Raw genomic sequence first — 16119 nt, forward strand, 5'->3', positions numbered from 1 at the left:
ATTATTAAATTTATTGATTTAAAATATTAAACAAACACGTGTATAGTAACCAGTAATTAGAAAGAAGGGGAAGGGGGTAATACAGTAACAAATAAAAAGACATCAAATTAAATTCAATATGAATTGTGTAATTTATATTTTAATTATATAAATTATTAAATTTATTGATTTAAAATATTATTTTTAATTAATATTATTATTAAAATGAATTAGAGATCGATCAAATTATTAGAACTTAATTTAATATTATTATTATTATTATTAATTATTATTATTATTATTATTTTTTTCTGATTATTCGTTTAAAAATAAATTCGTGCTAAATATTCATTGGTTTTATTTTTTTTTTATTGTTTTTTTTATTTTTATTAATTAATCCTTCATTTTTCCAAATTATTAGAAAATTTATGTCCCAGTTTGAAATTAGTGTATTAGTTAGGTGAAAGATATTGCGAATTTTGCACGGATATTTTTAAATAATACACAAAAATAAAATTGCCACCACATATACGATATTGTTCTTTTGTTTTATAAAAAATTTATAGTTTAACAATAAACAATTAGTTCTTTCTTTGAGACAACACATTCACATGTACACACAGTAGATGAAATAATATTCAAAAAAAAAAAAAAAAAAGAACAATATCAATTCGATAAAAAGCTTCTTACAAGATATTTTTAAATGAAATAATTAAGAGACACATTGAAAAAAAAAATATATATATATATAAATAAATAAATAAATGAATAAAATAAGAAGACAATACAAATGAGAAAGAAAATTTGTGTAGCCAAGTTGTACGAAAGAGAACGGAACTAACTCAATCGCGAATAGTTGAGATAATGTTTCAATTTGTAAAGGGAGCTTGCGAGTTAATACACACATATATACATACATATACATTACATTACATTATATTACATTACATATATAAACCTACACACTCGTCCAATCAATTTCGAGCTTTGGCTAACAGCCAAAGTGTTCTCTCTTACTTTTGATACTTAAAAAATACAATAAAATAAAATAAAATAAAAAAGAAAAACAATAAAGTTAATGAAACACACTAACCGTACATACGAATGAATAAAATTAAAAAAAAAATAAAATATAAAAACAAATAAATTCGTTAGATTTTTATTTTTAATATAATTGTATGAGAAAAAAAAAGAGAAAACAATAAAATTAATGAAACAAATCGTACATACGAAGGAATAAAATGAAAATGAAATTATTTAAAAAAAAAAAGATTTGTTTTTAAACGTACAGACAAATGAATAAAATTAAAAGTAAATTATTTAAAAAAAAAAAAATGTTTAATTTGTATTTTTTATTTTATTACAGTTTGATGAGAATAAAAAAAAAGAAAAAACAATAAAATTGATAAAACAAACTTACATACGAATGAAATAAAATTGAAATAAAATTAACAAAGATTTATTTAAATTGTATTTTTTTATTTTATTACAGTTAGACGAGTACCATGATCGATTAGAAGATTTTCCAGAAGAAGATGAAGATGTTAACAGCGACGATGATAACAATAGTGCACCGCCTATATCCAAAATAGTTCCCAATAAGCTACAAGGTAGAGCTTTTAAAATGGAAGCTATGGAATTTTGAATGCTTCATCGCAAGAAAAAAATTTAAAAATTAAAAAAAATTAAAAATACACACACGTACACGGACGAGAGCGTTTTTTCACGTTCTTTTGTTGTTGTTTCTTTTTTTTTTTTTTTCTTTAAAAATAAAACGAAAAACAAAAAGAAAAATAAATTTAAAAAAAACGAATGAACGAACGAACAAACTACTATTATTACTACTATTACTGCTACTACTACTACTATTGCAAACGGAATAAATAAAAGGAATTAAAAGTAAAATTCAATTAAAAAAAAAATAATAATAATAATAATAAAATAAACAACCGTGAAAAATAAATAATAAATAAAAACGGAATTAAAATCCTGTACATATAACATCCGAGGAATATTAATATTAATATTAATAATTATAATTATAATAATAATAATAATAATAATTATATAAGAAATAAGAGAGAGATAGCGAAAAATGAAATATAAAAATATAAAAAAAAAAATAAACGGGTCTCGTGCTTCCTTTGAGGGAATAAAAAGAAAAATATAATGAAACTTAAAACGAGATTAGGATTTTCAAAATCTTCGTGGACGAAGATTTAGGAAGATACCGTTTGAAATCGCATGATTTAGATAAAATTAAAAAAGTGAGGTTAAGCTGAAAGATTTTACATGGCGTAACATTTTAAAATATTATATAAATGTATTTGTTTGTTTGTTTTTTTTATTTTTTTTTTTAATATACTTTGCGTGAAAATGAGTATGCGAGTTGTTCCATCGCGTGTCTGTAATATTTGTTTGTTTGTTTTTTTTTATTTATTCCTATTTCATTTCTAAAAGCAAGTTACCATCTTTTTCTTTTATTTATCTTCGTGTTTGTTTATTTCTTATTTTTTTTTTTTTTATTATTTTAATTATTTAAAATAATAATATTCGACGAGAGAATGAGATTAATTTTCTGCTAGTAGAATGAAAAAGTTTGTCTACGAATTTGTATTTTGTTGGATATTTGGTTTTTTTTTTTTTTTTTTTCATTTGGTTTTGATTTGAGAAACAAAGCCATTGTGGAAAAAAAAAATGTGAGAAGAAATCAATCGACAATACACTCATATTTCGATCTTTCAAATTAGAACACAGAAAGAAGCAACGGAGTGATAAAAATAAAGACGATAAAATGATAGTAAAAAGAAATTAACGATAAAAAAAAAAAACAAAAAAAAAGGAAAAATATTAATAACATGAGAATTTAAAATAGCCGAGCGAAGCTGTCCAATTAAATTTAATAGGCAAATAAAACAAAAAAAAAAGGAAATCTAATTAAAATTTCATTAAAATAGAATAAAAATAAATAAAAAAAAAAAAGTAAGAAATTAAATAAACGAGTGAAATAATAAACAAAATAATGTACAGCGATAAAGCTCGAGAAGTTGATTAGACTGTAATTTGCGAATTAGTAATAAAAAAAATAAAAAAACCAACAAAAAAAAAACCAAAAAGAAAGAAAAGAACAGAAAATCTGATTCGATCGAAACAAACAAAAAAAAAAAAATGATTAAAAAATTGTCCCTAGATTATTATTATTATCGAAACTAGAACTAGAAGAAGAAAATAAAAATTAATAATGATAAACAATTAAACTGAAGATAACAAAAATAATAATAATAATAACAATAATAATAATAATAATAATAATAATAGTAATAATAATTGAAAAAAATAAATAAATCAATAAAATTTTTTATTAGATCAGCAGCCGGCCTTTTGAAAATTTTATTTAAATTAATTTCTAATATATTTTATCGCTCTCTAATTGATTTTATTATTATTATTATTATAATTATTATAATTATTAATTTAATTTAACAAATGTGTTAAGTAAGTTTCGACGAAACGGAACTGCCATCAAACGAAAGTGTGGCAAGTGAAACGTAATATTTTAAATATATATTTGGTAATAGATATTTAGATAAACAAAATTTAAACAAAACATATAAAAATAGATATATAAATATATAAATAATTAAAACACACACACACACACAAACAAAGTTAAGAAATATCTTCGTAGACATAAACATTTTTAAATATTAGATGCGAAAAATATAAACAACAGTCAAAGCCATAATTTCTTATGGTTTCTCATTTATGTCTTTTTATTTGTATTTTTATTTGTAATTATTGTTCCTAATGTTTTTTTTCTTTCTATTTTTCTAGAAGCTATTATTGTAAAACGTACTACGTGATAGGCTGATTTTTAATAATAATAATTATAATAATAATCCCAAAAAAAATATTAATAATTAGATGAAACAAAATTAAAAAAAAAAAAAAAGAATACGAATTGATGAATCGGATTATACTTGGGTTTGTTTGTTTGATCATTTTATTTATATTTATATAAATATAAATAAATAAATGCATCCGCGTGAACGAGGTGTAAATATTAATATTAATAATAATAATAATAATAATAATAATAATAATAATAATAATAATAATGTAATAATTATTTTTTATTGAAAATACGTGCTTCGATAAGCTATGAACTTTTGTCATCGAAAAAAAAAATATATATATATATAAAAATATTTTATCTTCTGACATTCGTTTGTTAGAATTTTATTAAAATATAAAATTGAAAAGGAAAAAGAAAAAGAAAAAGAAAAAGAAAAAAAGAAAAAAAGAAAAAATAAGAAAATTAACAAAACAAAAAAAACAATAATAAAAAGAAAAAAGATTTAAAAAAAAATTGCGAAGTTAATTGTGGCTGGTCCAGCTGGTTTGTTCTTTTTTTTTCTTTTTTTATTACATTATTTTTAATTCACGAATAATTTTGTATAATCCGTCATGTGATCGGATGATCAATTATATAATTTTGTTTTTTTTTATAAACAATACTCTTTTTTATTTTAAATATTTTAAAATGTATTTAAATAAAATCAATTACAATATAATAAATCTTCCAAAATTACTAATTCATATTTTCTGGTCATCCTAATATATATCGAAATACTGTACTTAAATGTATAATAAAACAAAACAAAACAAAACAAAAAAAAAACAACAAAAAAAACAAGACGGTTCTAACGAAATTACAATAATTTAAACAATTTTTAATAAGAATGATTTGAAAAAGGGACAAAAAGTAATTTCGATCGATAATTAATCGAATTAAACAAACCTCCCCCCCCAAAGAAAAAAAATACCCAAACAACAAATATACACCATCGTTCCTAAAAACTAAACTAAACTAACCATGAACTAATTAATTAAACAAATAAATAAATATTTGCAATTAGTTTTGGGCTATGCTCTAGTTTCAAGTTGTGAATTAAAAAAAAAAAGACATATTAAATTACGTTCTTATTCGTACAACGAGATACGTTTTAAAATAATATCTATGTAGTAAAGATAATAAATAATTAAAGAAAAAAACAAGAATAAATAAATAATAGAACAAAAAATAAAAAAAATAAAAAAAAAAAGACAGAAAATAAAAATACTAAAAGAAAAATTGCAAAATAAATTTTAGATATTAGTTATTTGGGTAGGTATTGTAAATTTTTGCAAATTGCGAATTCAAAATTATTTGCATAAAATAATTCAAAAAGGTTTTTACTCGACTACAATTCTTTTTTATTATTATTATTATTATTATTATTATTATTATTATTATTATTATTATTATTATTATTATTATTATTATTATTCATATGTTATATTTATTATACAAACTTCATTTTTATTTTCTTTTTTTGTCTTCTAATTTTTTTTTGTTTCATGTCGAAAGAACCGAATAATAAATAAATAAATAAATAAATAAATTACTGGCCTTTTAAAAAGATATACATATATATATATGTAGAGAATTAGAATTGCAGTAAAAACTGATAAAAACACATTCAAATTTAGGAAGAAAAAAATATGAATGAAAAGTTACACATACAAATACATAATGTCTGTTAAATTGTTTAAAAACGTACATTTAAAAATAGAAACATTCGGTTATCATAGAAAATTCAAAGAACTAACAATTGAAATATACAATTATTATTCCGGATAAAACAGGGAAACTAAAACAGGGAAATTTTCGTTTTATCTACCAAAAAAAAAGGAAAATAAGAAAAAATAGAAAAAAATGCATATAATACTGGAACTTGAACGAAAAGACACACACACAAAATAGAAAATGAACTAAAAATTTACGTAACACGTCCAAGGTCAACGTAAAGTTAATAATCTATGATTGTAGTAAGTATTATTATTATTATTATTATTATTATAACTAACAGCAAAGAAATTTATCTGTTAATAATATATTATTTTCTTTGATAAGTAACAAAAAGAAAAACAGGAAAATTATAAAGATCAACAGATAAAATTGTATCGGCAAAATAATTTACAAATTTATTCGATGAATCAGCGAACGAATTTATTTAATGAATTCTAATCTAAGTCTGACTAACATTTTATCGATATTTCCAAGAAAAGAAACAAAAGGACAAGACGAAAACAAAACAAAAAAAGATCGAGATAAGAACAACGACGAAGTTGTAAAAAAAAAAATAAATAAATAAAAACAATAAAAACAAACCGTAAGTATAACTATATATATGTACATGATTCAAAAGAAGAAGAAGAAGAAAAAGAAGAAAAAGAAACTGAAAGAAGAAAAGAGAAAGAACAAAAATGAAAGAACAAGTCGATGTATTTTTTAATGCCCGATATATATATATATATATATAATAATTATGTATAAATAATTTTAATAATAATTAATATATATATATAACACGTAAATCATTGAATACATTTTTTGTATATTTACAAATGATTTTATTATTTTGTTTTTTTTGTTTTTTGGTTCACTGGATCGGCCCGAATGTTTATTTTTATTTTTATTTTTTTTTTTTTGTATAATCTTGAAAATAATTTTCTTGTATGATTTGTTTATAGTTTGGAAGAAGAGAGAGAAAGAGAAAGAACGCGTGTGTATGTGTGTGTGTGCGTGTATGCATGTAAGAGAGAAAGAAAGAAAAAAAAAAGTAAGAATACCTCGAGCTTCGTCGCTGTACGATTTAAAAAAAAAAAAAAAAAAAAAATTAGACACTTCGATTTAAAATTAGAACGATTATTAGGAAGTATTGTATACAACAATTCAAAGTGTTTGAATAAATGCTTATTTATTGGAAAAATTATTAAATAAACCCTTCCTTGATAATTAATTTGGTTTTTTTTTGTTTTTAATTATCTATAAATAATATATATATATATATATGTATAAATATTAGGTGTATAAGTTTGCTTCCACCATTTTTCTATAAGCCATCTGTAGGAAAATAATGGAAACAAAGCTGTACATCTAATATATAATATAAAATATATATAATAAAATTATAATAATACATATATATATATATATATATATATATATATATATATATATATATATATATATATATAATAAAATGTAATATAATAATAAATGTATAAGTTTGCTTCCATCATTTTTTCTATAAGCCATCTGTAGGAAAATAATGGAAACAAAGCTGTACATCTAATATATAATATAAAATATATATAATAAAATTATAATAATACATACATATATATAATAATTATTAATTCTTCCTATAATACCAAAATTATATTTTCAATAGTGTTTAAATATTAATTATATATTTATAATAAAATATAATATAATAATAAATGTATAACTTTGCTTCCATCATTTTTTCTATAAGCCATCTGTAGGAGATTAGTGGAAACAAAGCTGTATACCTAATATATGTGTGTATATTTGATTTTTAACACGAGTGTTTGAATAAATGCTTTATTTATTGGAAAAACTATTAAATGAAACTCACCTTTTTAATAATTAATTTGTTTTTTCTGTTTTTAATTATCTACAAAAATAAATAAATATATATATATATAAATGTGTGTGTGTATATAATTGATTTTTATCCAGGATTGATTATTTATGATCATGAACGATATTTATATAAATATAATCGATATAAAAATTGCGTCAAACCAGTTATGTAAATTACTATTAATATATGACGTTAACAAAATATGGATACTTATATACATCAAGTATCATTAATACGAGGTCAAATTGTTTTTCTTTTTTCTAAAAAAAAAAAAGAAAAAAAAAAAGAGAAAGAAGAAAAAAAAACTAAGGTGTGTGTTAACTGTGTATATGTGTTGGGGCACATTAATATTTATTTTTTCAAATTGATAACAATATGAGTTCCCTTGTTTTATTTCTTTTTTTTTTACGAAAGATTTACGAAAGTTAAATAAATTCAAACAATTCTTCAAATCTTTATGTCAAATATTTATCCGACTAACAATAAAGTTAACTTAATCAAACAAGGTTTAAATGTATACACACACACACAACACACACACAACACACACACACACAACGCACACACGTTATATGATAACAGTAATCTTGTTCTATACTTATCTAATAATTATTTTCAATCTAACAATTGTTCTAATAATAAAATTTTTTTAAATTAATGTAAATACGTCACAATTAGTGGAAAAAATTATTCTAACTAGACAATAATAAAATGAACATTTATTTAAATAAACAATTAAATATGAATTTAATGCCAATGAACTTTAACAAGTTACAAAATAAAATTTAATGATTCTTTTTTATCTTTCTTTTTTTTTTTTTTTTATAAACTAATTGGGGATATAAATGACTTTGTTATTTGATTTTTTTTTTTTTTTTTTTTTATTAATGACTCGAACAAAACAAAAACAAAAAAGATTAGAAATATTATTTATATATATAAACTAATAAAAAACTAATTAAAAAAAACCAATTGAACTTTATAATATTAAAAGGAACATTCGACAAAATCTTCGCAATGATATTTACGATCGATGATATGCAACATTAATAATTATAGACATAATTGTGAATACTCACAAAGTAATTGCGAAAGTGTTATGTTACAAGGACAATAAATAATACGTCATGGTTTCCTGAGTTTACGTATAATATATGAAGTATGAAAAAGAAGAAAAAAACAAAAACAAATATGAGAAAATGGAAAAAAAGGAGAAAATAATATTAATGTGAGATAAATAAAACAATCAAACGAAAATTCTTACCTGTGTAATAATTTTCAACAAAATTTGTAAATTAATAAGAAAAAGAACAAAAAAATAGAAATTCAATTCTTAGGAAAGAGAATGAAAGTTACAGAGAGAGAGAGAGAGAGAGAGAGAGAGAGAAAGAGAGAGAGAAAGAAAGAGAAAGAAAGAGAAAGAAAGAAAGAGAGATAAATAAATAGATAAACGGATAGATAGAGCATATCGATGATAATATTAAATTTAGCGATGAAGTATGATTATAATCGGAATGTTCACGTAATGCCGCCTGTGAAATCTTATCTATGAAGCTTTTAACAAGGTAGGCGTAGAATTTGATGTAGTAGTATATGCGTGACTGGCGTGTTAACGTTGTCTAATCTTTTCTCAGTTAGAGAGTGATATAATAGTTTTTTTATGTTTTTTTTGTTGTTTGTTTTTTTTTGTTTTTTTATCTTCTTCTTCTTCTTCTTCTTGTATAGTTTTTTATAGTGGCAGTGTTGGTTAGTTTGTTGTTAAAGAAAAAAGGAAATATATAAAAAATACACGCCGCGAATTTCAAGTTTATCCAACCAACGAAAAAAGAAACAATAATATATTAGAGTGGATTTTTCAAAGAAAAAAAAAAAAAAAGAACAAACAAACAGACAAACAAATAAAATGACAGTTATGAGCGAATTAAAACAAACTTATAATAATAATTTATTACAAAGTAGTTACGTTAAGTTACGTCACGTTAATAAATTTCAAAATATAAATCTAAACGATTCAATTAATGTTGTCGATGATAAAACATTGCAACGATATGATAATCATTTAACATCTGACAACAACAATATATATGTAATAAAACAAAAACAAGAAGAAGATGAAGAAGAAGAAGAAGAAGAAGAAAAAAAGTAGAAGATGAAGACAGATTTATAGTTAAATATCAAGGCCGTAATTTTGATATTCGTGCATTTTTAAATCATCATCCAGGTGGTAAAAAGACGCTTAGTTATTACAAAGACAAACATTTGGATCAAGTATTGAAAGATTATCCACATTCTAAAGCAGCCCTTTATTTGTTCGATGAATACGCGTTGGATAATAAAATGAAATATAGCGAACTTGAAGTAAGTTTCAAATTAATTAATCATTAATTTCAATTAAATTACAAAATTATTTTACATTTACTTTTATTCATTTTTTTTTTTAATTTTTTTTAATTTAATATTATTACTTGTTCAATTGAAAACGCGTCAGATGATTAATATCTTCATTTTGTAGTAATAATAATAATAATCGTATTTTTGATAAACGAAATTCGAAAGGAAAAAAAAAAAGAATTATAAGATACATTGATAAGAATGATTGAATAATAATAATCTGATTAATTATTCGATTTTTATCAAATCATTTCCGTTGATGTCTTCTATTGATTATTATATTGAAAATAATATAATAAAAATTGGAAAATAAAAAATTGTATATTTTTTTTTTTTTTAAATAAACACGAAGGACAAATGAGATAACTATGTTAACTGTAGTTAACGTTAAAACGAGTTATTATGCAATTTTATGCCTTTAATTCCGAGAATAATTTTCAATAGACCAATTTATTGTTTCCAATCTTTTTATCCTTTTTTTTTTTTTTTATTATTTTCTTTCTTTTTTATCCACGCGACATACGAAACAAAAAGAAAATTTTTTACGAAGTATGATTTAATCTAATATTTTATATTAATTGATAAAAAAAAAATAATAATAATAATATTGGAATAAGCTTACGTAATTAAATTTCAATGAAATCAAAAAAGAAAGGAAACACGTTCATTGATAATTATGAAAATTGATAATAAATGATCAATAAGATTCAATGATAATATCCCGAATTATCAATTCTTAGGAAAAAACACGTCATACGGATAAACAGATAAATTAGATAATATTCAATTGTAATATAAAAGATAAAAAAATTATATAAAATAAAAAAAAATAAAAAAATGTTTAAACTAAGATTCATCGTAGAGTCTGATCGATTGGGATGCACCACTTTTAAATCAAGTTGGCAATTTGAGTGACAAATATTGGGAATGGGTTAATCTACCTGTGAATCGACCCATACGATTATTTCGATCCAATGTATTAGAATTTTTAACGATAACACCATGGTACCTGATACCGATCGTATGGATTCCCGTATGTTTATTTTTTCTTTACATGGGTATTAATTCAATCTTAGATCATCAATTTCCAAGTAAGTAATCGTAATTATCATCTACATCTTTAATAAAAATAATTTTATAATGAAAAGAACAAAATATTAAATAAATGTCTGCACAACGTTAGATTATTTTTTGGTTGTTCTTTTTTTATATTTAAAAATTGTATAAAAAACAAAAACAAAAAATGAAAATAAATTTTATGATTTTGTTTGTTTTTTTTTTTCTTTAGTTGTATCTTTATTAAAAGGCCTGGTAGCATTTGGAGCAGGTGTATTGTTATGGACGTTTGAGGAATATTTGTTACATCGTAAATTATTTCATTACAGGCCACCACAAAATTCCAAAACACTAATCACCTTGCACTTTCTTCTACATGGTTTGCATCACAAGGTAAATTCGAATAATAAAATAATTCTAAATTTATCTATTTAATCGTAAATGATAATGCAACGGGATTTGTGAGTTACGTTTCTTTCAAGAACATTTAGTATGCAAACGCGTTGTTCAATGAACTCACATGAATTACGTCTGCAGAGATGAATCATGCAAGGCGTTTAGTTTGTTTGCCTTTCTCAGAACAGGAAGCTTCTAACTTAATTTGGTCTTCTATAAGATACATTTCGTATATTAAATATAAATTAAAATACATTCCTTTTTATTCTTTTTTTTTTTCTTATTAATTCTAGGCACCATTTGATGGTCAAAGATTAGTATTTCCACCCATAGCTGGTATCATCATTGCTATTGGTATATGGAATTTGTACGTAATGATATTTCCTGACTTTATAGCTTATTTTATTGCCGCTGGTACTACTGCAGGTGAACTATCATTATTATTATTATTATTATTAATTATTTAACACACATATATATTCATATAATTAAACATTTATACTTCTTTATGCGATATAAATTAACATATACAGTATAAATAATTTTGTAAACCTAAACAAGAAAGTAAACAGAATTTTTTGAAATTTTTTACAGGATACTTGTGTTACGATTTAACGCATTATTATTTGCATTATGGTGCACCAAACAATAAAACATATTTATATAATTTAAAAAGGTATCACAATTATCATCATTTTTCTCATCACGATAAAGGTAATTTTCATTTGTTTATTCTCTTAATAATTTCTTTGTTTATTATTGTATTTTATTTCATAATTTTATTCTTATTTAGGTTTCGGTATCAGCAGTAGAATTTGGGATTACGCGTTTAATACAACCATACGTTTACAACAATTGGTTAAACCAATCGAATGGTAATTTGTATCTTATGGGTAATAAATGCAATTATAAAAGTTTATACTTAAAGTGTACAGTACAACACTTTCGGCTTTAATTAATTAACTAATGTTTAATTTAACATATAAAGTATTTAAGTACTTCAAGCCATATGACTTAAATAGATTAAAAAAAAAAAAAAAAAAAAAGAACAAGAAAATTAATACGATTCACTAACACATAAGCGAAATACCATGTCATTGATCAGTATTATAAACGATGAATTTGATAATTAACACAATTTAGGAAGACTTTTGTTTTATCCTTGTATCATTAGAGTTTTGTGATAAATAAACTTAAGTACTTTGATATATATTTAAATTTATAATTGAAGATTCTTCTTAATCAGATCTACGAAGAAATTGTTGAAATAAACTTAAATATATTTAATCATCCTTACAGGATGATGATATTTATTACCACAGCCAGATAAATTACTTTCATATATTCAATTAGAATTAGAATTAAACGATATATTTGTTTTTATCTTACGGAGTCTCAGTTTTAATTATTTTCCTACCCATACTTAATTGTGGAAAAGTACTTTTGTTTGGAGGTGGATTCAACCTAGACGACAAGAAGATAAATGGTTCGAACAAAGTTTGTCTATCCATTACATTAACTTCGTAATGTTTAATCTTTTCCCTGGTACACCAATTACTAGCTTTATTAGATGTATTCTCTAAACTGTTTGATTTATTCTCGTTATTAGTTGTATTACCTAAAACTATTACCGTTATTTCTTTTTTATCTTTGTTCTTATCGATGTCCTTTTTCAATGGTAACAAAACATCCAATGATTCGGGTTTGGTTGTATCATAAACTAAGACATATCCATCAGCAAATCCAAGATAGTGTCGAGGAAGTTGTTGGTTGTTTGCATTGCTTTGCAATGATTCCAAGCCTGCAGTATCATAAAATCTTACTCTCTCTTTTGTTCCACGATCAGTTTCTATATTAGCCACATAAATATCTTCTATCGTTGGATGAATTTCCTGTCAAATGTTAAACGAATAAATTATCTTTAATAATTCATTGAAATTATTCTATCAATCAAATTGTATTTCAACAAATTATCATTGACATAACCTAAATGATATCTTACAGTTTTAAGTGTGACATTTCCATGAATCAGTTGTTCCAGCAATGCAGTTTTTCCAACTCCTTTCATTCCACAAACAACTACTCTTGTTGGTTTCCCCATATTTCAAATCTTGCTAGTTGTTTTCACCACGATTTTATTAATTTTACTTTCTACGTCACATTTTTAAATTTACACCTGCATTGATGCATCCCGTTTGTGATACTCAGGTTGCCACATTTGTATAATTCCTACTTTTATCTATCCTATTATCAATCTCTTCTAACCTTATTCTAATAATTGATGCCTAATATTACCTTTTACGAATGATATTAGCATAATTAAACTTTAAATACACAATTATTTATTTTCAAACTGAGTAATGAAATTATTTAATAATACGATCGACATTTTAAACTTTATTGTACTTATTAAACTCTTCTATTTTATAATTCAAAACAATTAACACCTTATGCATTCATTGAGTTAATCCACCAATCAGAATTAAGATACATGAGAATACTCTTAATTAATAAAATATGCTCGATTGAAGCGCCACCTCCAAACATTACGAAAAACTCTCAAAGCTACTACATTTCTAGTAATCTCATTCATATTATGTTAGTTACTAGCTTGACCACTAGGTTTTTACTATCAATGATAGTAAAAGTAGTATTCTTTGATACCATATGATAGTATACATTTTATCAATAGTGGTCAAGTTAGTAACTAACATAATATGAATGAGATTACTAGAAATGTAGCCTTGAGAGCTTCTATTGTACTTATATATTGCTTAGTTGGTAAAGAAGATTTCTTACTAATTGATTTATCGTAAAACAGAAATCTTTTCATTCATTTATCATTTTTAATTGATAAAACAATTTTCTCTAAATTAATGCTGAATACTACTAAAAAAAGAGAGTGCACTTATAAATTGAATTATTTATTAAATGAATTTAACAGATGAGACAAGAAAACCTATAGTGAACTAATAATAAAATATACAATAAAATATACAATTTTCATGAGTAACTTCTAAAAAGGCATTACTCATGTGCTCGTCAATAATTTATTTAAATAATTACAACCAGTAGCTCGTGCCGATTAGGACCTTTCATCCTCGGCATGATTGAGCACTGGAGGGACTTTAAATAAAAACTTACGACCTAATAGTCGGGGAGCTAGCAACGTCGGGAAAAAAATAATTGTGGGTAAGCTGATTTTTTGATATGTCGTTCTTCTTGATCTTTCGGTTAGAGCCTGCACTACTTGGCTGGCGGTAGGTCTTGCGTTTACTAGTGCGCATCCTACCTGTACAGGTAATAATCCTAGATTATAAAAGAATTTTGAGAAGCCTAATTTTCTATTTATTGACTTGGGAGGTTTCTATTTATCCATTGGGAAGACCGAGACGTAGATGGGAGGATAATATTAGAAGGGACCTGAAAGAAATAGGATACGAAGACCGCGAATGGAAGGATCGCGCTCAGGGACGGGAACAATGGCGGGATTTGGTATTTGCGGCAATGAACTTTCGAGTTCCTAATGCCAGTTAATAATAATAATAATAATTATGTATTTATCAATAAATGACAAACTTTATATGGCGTGTTTTTGACTTGGACTACCGGTTGACCATAAAAATGCTCTAACTGCGCGCTCTTCGCCTTTATCTCGAAAACGATTCAATGTATAAAAAAATTTTGTAAACAAAAGTTGTAGGGAATTTACTCCTCTACAATATTGATAATAAATACAAATAGCAAAAAACCCATAGGAAACGAGATATTTGCAAAAAAAATCGATTTTTGTATTTTAATAGCCGCGTACACCCTATTATATGGACATAGTTTTTGAGACAACTTTTAGAATGTCAAAATACAAGTTCATACGAGTTTATAGCTTGGTATCTGAAATTCCGAGATTCTTACCTAATTTTGATTAATTTGACTGGACTAGTAGTTAGTTTTATTTTCCTAATTAATATCATATTCAAATTCTTCTGATTTCTGCTACTGTTGATCCTGCAGTTTCTGCTGTTTCTGCTGTTTCTGCTGCTGACGAAGACTATAATTATATTAATTAATAATTAATAATATTTAAAAAAAAGAACAATCAAAAACTGACAAGGGATATGTAAATTTTCAAGGAATATTTTTCAAAATGAATACTTGAATACTTCAATACTCTTTTTAAATATTTAATTTTGTCTTTAAAATTAACAGACTCGACTTTACCTTTAATTTATAAAAAAAGAAAAAAAAATCATTCATTGCTAATCGAATTTGAATCCAAAACGAAAAAAAAAAAAATAGAATGCATTTCTGCACTTGTCCTGGTAATTCTCCTTTTGTACAAAATTATTTATAAAAATTAGCATATATTTTTCAATGATTATTTGTTGAAATGAAAAAAAAAAAAACAAAAACAAAAAAAAAACTAAAGAAAATCAAAATTAAAAATGTAAAACAGAAAGAAGAAGAAACAAAGAGACGATTGGATAAACGAGAGAAATTCATTAATTGAAAATTTTTACTGTAATTTTTTTTTTTTTTTTTGTTGGCTTTTAATATTTTTTTCTTTTCATGTGGTGTTTTTTTTTTTTTTTTATTATTCCGTTATTATTTATAATCCAAAGATAATGCACGTTATCATCGTCGTATATTTTATAATTCGGCGAACGAATTTTGGCCGAGATTCATATTAATCTCACTCATATGATTCACATTCTTCTTTATCGTTCATTCTTTCAACATACTTTCATACTTTTTCACAAAATAAACAATAAAAATAAAATACAAATTAAAAAACACTATCTTT

At 23.4% G+C, this 16119-nt stretch overlaps 3 protein-coding genes across 6 annotated transcripts in view; 2 read left to right on the plus strand and 1 right to left on the minus strand.

Annotated features, from left to right (window-relative positions):
- The window catches only part of LOC107070490 (sodium-dependent neutral amino acid transporter B(0)AT3), a 30728-nt gene extending 23934 nt beyond the window's left edge, over positions 1-6794 (plus strand). For 2 of the 3 annotated variants that reach the window (XM_089176793.1, XM_015328751.2), the window contains one exon: positions 1472-6794. In XM_089176793.1, the coding sequence (XP_089032919.1) occupies positions 1472-1624 (153 nt within the window). In that variant the 3' untranslated portion in view covers positions 1625-6794. The remainder of the gene's footprint in view (positions 1-1471) is intronic. The other variant, XR_001476278.2, reaches the window with a different exon arrangement.
- A 1542-nt stretch (positions 6795-8336) lies between these two features.
- On the plus strand, positions 8337-12375 carry Fa2h (Fatty acid 2-hydroxylase). 2 transcript variants are annotated; one of them, XM_015328760.2, is made up of 6 exons: positions 8337-9833; positions 10729-10957; positions 11155-11315; positions 11612-11744; positions 11913-12032; positions 12112-12375. In XM_015328760.2, exons 1-6 carry the CDS (start codon positions 9813-9815, stop codon positions 12195-12197), a joined length of 750 nt encoding a protein of 249 aa, XP_015184246.2. In that variant the 5' UTR covers positions 8337-9812; the 3' UTR covers positions 12198-12375. The 2 variants fall into 2 exon arrangements, with proteins under 2 accessions (XP_015184246.2, XP_089031455.1); XM_089175329.1 differs by having other exon boundaries at positions 8348-9833; positions 11913-12375.
- A 221-nt stretch (positions 12376-12596) lies between these two features.
- On the minus strand, positions 12597-13791 carry kappaB-Ras (NFKB inhibitor interacting Ras like 1). Its single transcript, XM_015328761.2, has 2 exons — positions 13321-13791; positions 12597-13210 (listed from the first exon to the last, which is right to left on the minus strand). Exons 1-2 carry the CDS (start codon positions 13417-13419, stop codon positions 12704-12706), a joined length of 606 nt encoding a protein of 201 aa, XP_015184247.1. The 5' UTR covers positions 13420-13791; the 3' UTR covers positions 12597-12703.
- Between the last annotated feature and the right edge of the window lie 2328 nt (positions 13792-16119).

This window comes from Polistes dominula, unplaced genomic scaffold (genome assembly GCF_049000335.1).
Source record: "Polistes dominula isolate Pdom_NZ unplaced genomic scaffold, Pdom_raw_medaka contig_32, whole genome shotgun sequence".
NCBI lineage: Eukaryota > Metazoa > Arthropoda > Insecta > Hymenoptera > Vespidae > Polistes > Polistes dominula.